At 45.2% G+C, this 8,278-nt stretch overlaps 1 protein-coding gene across 1 annotated transcript; it reads left to right on the forward strand.

Moving 5' to 3' along the window:
• Window positions 1-270: 270 nt before the first annotated feature.
• LOC119354038 (queuosine salvage protein-like) lies at window positions 271-5,460 on the forward strand. Its single transcript, XM_037620743.1, has 7 exons — window positions 271-534; window positions 961-1,104; window positions 2,683-2,781; window positions 2,871-2,947; window positions 3,239-3,347; window positions 4,486-4,814; window positions 5,137-5,460. Exons 1-7 carry the CDS (start codon window positions 465-467, stop codon window positions 5,227-5,229), a joined length of 921 nt encoding a protein of 306 aa, XP_037476640.1. The 5' UTR covers window positions 271-464; the 3' UTR covers window positions 5,230-5,460.
• Window positions 5,461-8,278: the final 2,818 nt, after the last annotated feature.

The following is an 8,278-nucleotide window of genomic DNA, read 5'->3' on the forward strand; positions in this document are numbered from 1 at the left end:
TGTATAAAGTTAGTCAACACTTATTCTAGGACGGAGTATCAGTTTTAAATTTCCATAAAATTCCTCTAAACTATGACTATACAGGAGGCCTAGGGCAGAGAAGAAAGTAAGGGCAATCCAGTCATTTCAGCAGCTCCGGATGTGGGTCAAACCCAGCGGACCACGCCAGCACAGCCGGGTCGTCGTGCGTGCCGCGCGCCCCACTGCGCAATTCCTCGTGTTCTGCCAGGCGGGAGTTCTCCGAGGCCATTGGAGGCCCCATCGAGAGGGCAGCAAGAGGCCAACCAAAACCCCCCTCCGGAGGGAAAAACGCTAAAACCCGCGTCGCCCTCGCGGTCACGGGCCACACCACTACTCCCCCCCGCCGTCACGGTTTCCATCCCTAAATCCTCCCGACTCGCCATTGTCCCGACCGACCCCGCCTCCCCCGCGGCCTTATCCTATTCCTATTCGCCCCCGCCGCCATGGAGGCCGTGCGCGCGTCGGCGGCCTGGGTGGCCAGCCGCTCCTCCCACGTCAAGGTCGACATGCTAGGTATCCGTTTCCCGAATGACACTGGATTTTTTCGACCAGGGCGTATCGTCTTTGTAGGGATTTTTTTTTCTGGAACGGTACTAGGATTTCTCAGGCCACGCAGTATCATCTTCACAGGCTTCGAAGTTCCTGCGGGTTATTAGTCGATTGTATTTCTAAGCAGTATGTGATTGACCCTGCAAGAAACGAGAGTTAATTTTCTTGTTCTAGGATTGGACTTCAAATGTTCAGTTTCTAGATTCCCGCTCTCTTAGTTGGTGCTTCTTATATGTTGTTTTGGTCAGCCTTCACCATTTTCTGATGTTTATATCAATGTTTTTGCTTTGCTTTCATATGTTTATATCAATGTTCATCCTTCGTTTTGTGACAAATGTCCCAAGTGAAGTTCTAAGTTATGTTCCTCTTACCCGTTTGTTCGTTTCACAGAGATTGAGAAGGCTGTGGACAAAATTCAGGGGAACGTTCCAAAAGTTGAGTGGGATTTCGAAGGAATCCATTACTTTGACAATGGTCCGCTCACTGTGCAGTACCTCTTCGTCTTGGACGCGCTGAACTTTTGCTTCTGGCCAGGTATTAGCTCAGCCAGGAACGTACTTGGTGTTTTGAACATGAAGAAATTACTTGAATGATGTATTGTCCTTATCTTATGAGTGGTACTTTTCTTAAGGAATTCTGAAAAATATTAGCACTAACAGACATCAGACATTGCCACTCTATGTTTGCATTTCTTTTGCTCCTGTATAAAATATTCGTATGTTGTTTCTCTTGTATAGCATAACACGTGGTTAGGGGAGAGGAGGGACGGTTTATTTTTCTTTGCTTACTTGTTGACAATGTTTAGGGATATTAAGACATTTGGTCGTGCAGCCAGTATTATTCTTCTCATTGACTTCAGGCTTTTTAGATTTTCAGAGTGCCGAAATCAATTTTGTATTGCCTGAAAACAATGCACTAGTGCTTACACCACAAGGAACTTATTGTTATTTCTAATTTAGTATTTTTTTTGTTAGTAGCTATATGTGAGTTTCCTGGATCAACAACCTTCTATGTTGGTTGCTATGTTGCCAACAAGTGGCTAGGGGAGAGGAGTGGCGGTTTATTTTTCTCTCTTTACTTCTTGACAATTATTAGGGGTATTAAGATGTTCAGGCGTGCAGAATTCCTCTTCTCGTCACTTTAGGTTTTTTTAGATTTTCAGAGTGCAGAAATCAACTTCGCATTGTCTGAAAACTATACACTAGTGCTTATACACCACAAGGAACTTCTGGATACTAGTTAATTGCCTGTGTGTTGCAACGGGGGCATCAATATTCTAGCGATCCTCCAGTACAACGCTCAGTGATACTTTCCAAAATTAACATGATCCTCCCGTTCAAAGAATGATACTCTCCATAGTTAACGTGATTCTAACATCCAATGCTCGATGATACTTTCCATAATTAACGCGATCCTCCTGCCCAAAGACGGATACTCCATAATTAACATGATCCTCCCGTCCAAAGAATTATACTCTCCATAATTAATGTGGAACCAACAAACATACGAAACCAAACCAAACCACGACGTACCATCACGACTGCAAACTCCCTTTTAACAGTAGAGATTTCTACCTTAAGTATTTCTTGTTAGTAGCTACACATGATTTTCCTTGGATCAACAACCTTTTATGTTGGCTGCTATTTTGCCAACAAGTGGCTAGGGGAGAGGAGTGATGATTTATTTTTCTCTCTTTACTTGTTGACAATGACTAGGGCTATTCAGAGAATGTATTTTTCCCTTAATTATTTTTTGGCTGCGACTATCTAGCCCTAGGTAATAGATATTTCTCTTGGCTGTTCTTCACTATATTATTGAGCTTATTTTAACAAAATCCTTTGAGTTTTCTTCTGCTATATTTCAGTTGTTACCTTTGTTTGCAAATTACAGTGCATCTTGATTTTGTTACACTCCACATTGTTACTTTTGTGTAGCTCAAAATATAATGTGCACAAGCTTTTATTCTACCTGATGTTCCTTAGTTTCTCTACTGGGTTTAGTTGGATTTAACTGCAATTGACTTCTCTGGATCACTCATTTTATTTGGATAAATGCCTCCCCTTTCTGTTATAATGTGTTTTACTATACTAATGATATTCCTTAATCGAATAGACAAGGACTTGACCTATGACAATTTGGCTTCTGGACTTAAGTTAGCATTAGAGAAAGATAAGTCAGCACTTGATGCAGATCGTCTGAAGAATTATACTGGTACAGTTTCCCTGTTTCTGTGCAAAAGAAGCTATAACTCCCAGTAATTCCCACTAATTGGAAGAAAATGCAACTTATGGAAAATGTAGGACCACAACTTCGAGAACTGCTGAATTGGCCGCGCCCACTGCCAATTGAGGAGGAAAGAGTCCGCCTTCTTCATGAGGTACTACACTGTGTTGCTTATTCAGTATATTGAAGTGTTGGACTTTAAATTTTTCCCACTGTGTTCTGCTCAATTGCTCATATTATTTGAATACTTTGTCACTTAACAACTACAAAAGTCACGCCCATCTTCTTTAGTGCAATTAGGCATAGCTATCCACTTTTACTTCAAATATGCTCTGATCATATTCCATCAGAACTATCATGTTAATGTCGACATTCAAATAACTTCTTTGCCAACTGATCTCAATTTGGTTCTGAAGCATTTATTTGTTCTGGTGCTTTAATTCAGGTTGGCCTGGAGCTTGAAAGAAGCTTTGGCGGCGAGGCTGCTAATCTTGTGAAGTCTGCTGGAAACTCTGCTGCATCTCTGATTGAACTGATTACCCGTCACTTTCCTGGTAAATCAGCCACTGCACTTGTCTTCCACTTGATCTTGATAGCATCATTATTTTAGAGGAAAGGTGTCGCCTGTGCCGGTTCCATTTCATTTAATGGAACCAAGTTCGAACATGGCAGCGCTCAAGACAGACCAGAGTAGCCGTCCAGATAGCGGAGATAGCATCATTTTCATCTGTCCTGTTTTAGTTAGGCCAGATGGCTAAGCTGTATTTCTCCAGCTATATTGGAGAACAGGAACTCAATGGTGTACAATCTTTTCGTTGGCTCCTGTTTAGTCTGTTGTTGTAGTCAAATAGCTGCTTCTGCAGATACATTTTACTATCTTGGAGACCTTGGTCCTTGTCCCCTGTCTAGTCATTGGATCATTTGTCAAATGGGCCAATTAGACGTGGGCAGAAACAATGAGAGAAATGCAGAACTTGCCTAGGTGGTTAGGACCACTGGATATGCATAATGGGCTGGGCCATGGACATCCACATAGGACCACAAGCTATGGATGATCTTTACGTGGCTACAGCTTACACCTCAGTTAGCTTGCATCCTAGATGTCCCTACTTTGGGATTTGGATGTTTGTTGATTGAGAATACTGAGCATTATTCTTTTTCTTTTCTACTCAGTGGTTAGATCATTGAACTTACGAGACAATTTGCTGTAGCATGAAGTAACTATCTGCTCAGACACGCCTTTAACTCTTGGCCAGTCGGCCTCATTTTGTTCTGTGAACATGCTCGAGGGAAACTTCACCAGAGCAGATGCACTTCATTCCTGGTTTTACTTGCAAATACAACATTGAATATTGTGCGTATGCGCTCCCACCCCAACCCCTAACCATCATGCTAAATAGAAAATGGCCAGACACGATTTGGTTCATCTGTACATCCTAATATTATTTTGTACATGTGTGAGTCATTCAACCAATACCATGTGTAATTATGGTGATACTGATAGATGGTAGCCACTGTTGTCCAAGTCCTGACTGCCGATATGTTTTACTTTCTTTTCTCATGCATACTTGGTCATAATTAAACTGTACCTTGAGGAAAATTTCACTGCAGACTGGTTGTAACACTCTTGAACATACTTATTAGAATGCATCTATCTGGCATGACAGATTTGTTGTAACTCAATTTTGACAGGCTTTCGAGATCACTCACTTTACAAGGGACACCAGGTTTTCCTGTACAAGCGAGCCCAGATATTCGTTGCTGATTTGTGGGGTGCTTTCAAGGGGGAAAACTACGGAGAGTTCTACGACATCAAGTCCATCACCATCTTTGCCGACTATATTGTCCCTGCTGTACTGAGGGAGCTTGGCATACTGAAATACGAGTCGAGTCTATGTTGCTCGATCGACTCGAACAGCGAGATTGTGCCTGGAAGCGAAGAGGAAGTGGAGATTCGTGCTTGTTCTGTTCATGCCGTTGAAAAAATGAGGGAACTCATCAACAAAAAGTTTGGGAAGCAGGTACGGGCATCTGAATCTCTTCCTCTCTTTTTCGAATGACCACATCTGAATCAGGTTCACCTGAGGCTTTCATGCCATTTATTCTCTGACCTGCACTCCTGGCTGGTACACAACACAAACTAACGGCTGCAGATTGGTGTTTGGTTGCACTCTGTATTATCACTGAAAAAATAACCGATGAAATTCATTAAGTTTACTTGAGTGCACGATCAAATTCATTATGTTTAACATCATTAGGTTTCGTAAGCAAAGCAGTCAATGTGTGTAGCATTTGATTCAACTCGGGCTGACTCCGCTCTTGCTTTTGTGTTTTTCCTGGCAGCTTCTGAGCATTGACATTGACCTCTGGCTCTGGTCGGTAGGCGTTCAGAACATGGCGCTGTCTCATCACCGCACCCTCTCCATTTACTACTGAGACTACGCTAGCAGCAGCTGCCACCCTCCCTCTCCGCGGCGGAAGATCGGCCGCGTCTTGGGGATCTCCTTTAGCTGCTGCTACATATGGATACTGAAATTTTGTCCCTCTCCGAGGAGTGCACAAAAGTGCAAGCTGTCGCTACCGTAGGGTCATCAAGACTTATAGGTAGAACTGGTGTTACTGCGTCTATGTATTGTGGTGGTAGTCCCAAACCATCTTTTTGTTTCATCCAATCTAAAAAAAAAAAAATCTGCGCTTTGTCCGAAATTCAACCAGCGGCTATCATTCTAGAAAGCGGCCCAGGTTAGGGCATCTCCAAGTCCATCGAAACGGACACCCTAAACATTGGTGGACACGTCCGGACGTGTCCATGGACAGCGCTTGTGGAGTCGGTCATCCAATCCCATACATCAAATGCCCGTCCTAGGTTCCTTCTCCTCCATTTGACATGCACATATAGATCAATATTAATTTATACAAAGTGCAAACATATGCAATAACAATCAAAATGCGTCGATATTTGATATTCATAAAGTTTTGTACGTTCAAGCCCAAAAATTGCCAGTCCGGTTGGCGCCAAACATCCTCCCTCTTCCTCTATTTGCGGAGGCGGGTAGTGCGCGTCGCCGTGTTGGCTTTGTGAGCGGCCACTACTCGCGGGTCCTTTGCCTCTAGGCCTGGCGGGACTAAGAACATCTCTGCCACCACCTCCTCCTGTTCCATTGCGGTGGTGGACTGTGAAACAAAACGGGAACTCAAGTGCATAGCAGCAGCGAATGGAGTGGAGATAGTGGGGGAAAGGGCGGCTTTCTTGCGAAAACAGTGCGGAAGCGGCCAAATACGCAGGCTCCGTCTTGCTTTTGTGTGGGACAGGGGTGTTGGATTCCGACGTGGCGGCTGTCCGGATATCAAATCTTTTTTAGGTTTGCTTCGGTCTACCTGAATTTGGACGCACAAACAGATTAAAGGAATAGACAGCGTTGAAGGCCTCAAAATGTTCGGACAACATGGTCCGAACGTTCTTGCCAAAAAAAAAAACATGGTCCGAACGTTATGGACGGTTTGATTCACGACTTTGGAGATGCCCTTAGATTTACTTTTTTGAGACACTGGAGATGCCCTTAGACAACAACTCCGTAGCCTACGTGTGCCCATAATCGCATGTCGAGATTTGGTCGGTAGGGAAGCAGCATTGGAAAAGACGTGCCCGATGAATGAAATGAAACGCATCTCGTCTACAATGTTCCCTGTCCTCCGTTGCTGCTCTAAATTCCGCCTGCCCGCCGCCTTTGCGGGCTTCTGCGGTCTCAAGCATGGGCGCAGGTGACCGGTCCGTGTCCGCCGGGTACTAGTATGTGGTAGGTCTGGAGGTGTCAGGGGTGTCGTGGCCTCTGAGGCAGCGCGAGGAGGCGCCGGGCCGGCGGCGCTGGGCAGCGGCGACGTCCCGCGTCATGGCAGAAGGCCACGCCTTTCTGTCGGTTCCTGCGCATAACTGCATCCAGCAGTCTCCCTCACGAATAAAACTGTACGCCTATGTAACACACGCGTCCCTGGCTGCTCATGAAGTCAACCCGTCAGCCATGAGATCCGCTCGCGTGTTCGATGTCGCGTAAAGCTATCTACCGCGGCAAAATTTCGTGTTCTGGCCCTTTTCGCATAAAAATTCAGGATCTGACCTCGGTTGGAAATAATTTCAGAATTTGACCCTTTTGCTATCGTCAGGGGTTCTGGCGGTAGGCTTAGACAGGCTACCGCGAGGGGCCCTGGCGGTAGGGTGCGACGGAGGGGAACGGCGGCCGTTTGCCCGACCTGACGTGGATAAGTACCCTACCACCAGGGACCCTGGCGGTAGCCTGTCTAAACCTACCGCCAGAACCCCCGGCGGTAGGTGGTGGCTGGGTTTTTGCCTCGGAAAGTTTCTGTAACGGAATATCAAAGTGCCCTGGCAGTAGGTTCACCCTACCACTAGGGAGGTTGACGGTAGATTGTGTGACCCTACCGTCAAGGTCCGTGGCGGTAGGTCCTGTGTTTTATGGTTTCAAGTTTAACTGTTTGCTTCTTTTCAATATCAATATCACAGCAATGATATAGAGCCTAAAAAACAGATCTCAAACAATTAAACTTGGACATCACATACACATTACTAAAATTTGAAGTACATATCAAACGAAGTTCAACTAATTAGCAAACGGAGTTCCACATATAGCAAACACATAGTTTCATGAATAGCAAACATATAGTTCCACATAGTTTCATAACCACTAGACAACTACAATAGCCAAGTATTCAAGAGCCGAATTACTTGCTCTTGCCCCTCTTGGAGGTACGGTCCTTGTTCCTCTTTGAACGAGTCTCTTCAGTCTTCTTCTTGGGCCGTCGAGTAACCAGTCTCTGGAAAGAGTCTGGACTCAGCAAATCCTTCTTCTTTGGATTCCTCTTTGGCAGTTGAGATGGTTTAGATGATTGAGTTGGTGGAGGTCCATAATCTTCATCGTACTCCTCCTCCCCATTGCTCTCATCCTCCTCTTCTGCACGATACTCCTCCTCCTCCCCTTCTTCATGTGTGGCCTCCTCATCCTCCTCCTCATCCTCCTCCTCCACCTCCTCCTCCTCCTCCTCCTCCTCCTCAATCAACCTAGACGACGAGGGAACATGGCTCGATGAGCCGATGTGACCCTGTGTGGCTGCAGGATGATAAGCTTCAACCGGCCCAGCTCCAGCACACCCAAGCAGGCCTACCAGCTTGCGACAGCGCTTCACGAACTTCTGCACTCACAATGAAACAAGGGCATAATAAGTATCAGATTTATGATTCCAAGTGAACAAGATGCATCTGTTTCGAGGAGGCTGAAATTGTACCTTCATCGTCACCCTCACTTTGTTCTCAGATTGTACGCTCCCGGGGGCATCACCTAGTGCATTTGAGGCTTCAAAGATGCATCTGTTCAACTCACCGGACTGTAATGACATAAGTCAGTCATGATGACGAATAAAATAATTTAAATACAACCGTCGGTTCAAACTTACCACTCTATTGATGAGGGGT

This window comes from Triticum dicoccoides, chromosome 2A, assembly GCF_002162155.2.
Source record: "Triticum dicoccoides isolate Atlit2015 ecotype Zavitan chromosome 2A, WEW_v2.0, whole genome shotgun sequence".
Classification (NCBI taxonomy): Eukaryota; Viridiplantae; Streptophyta; class Magnoliopsida; order Poales; family Poaceae; genus Triticum; species Triticum dicoccoides.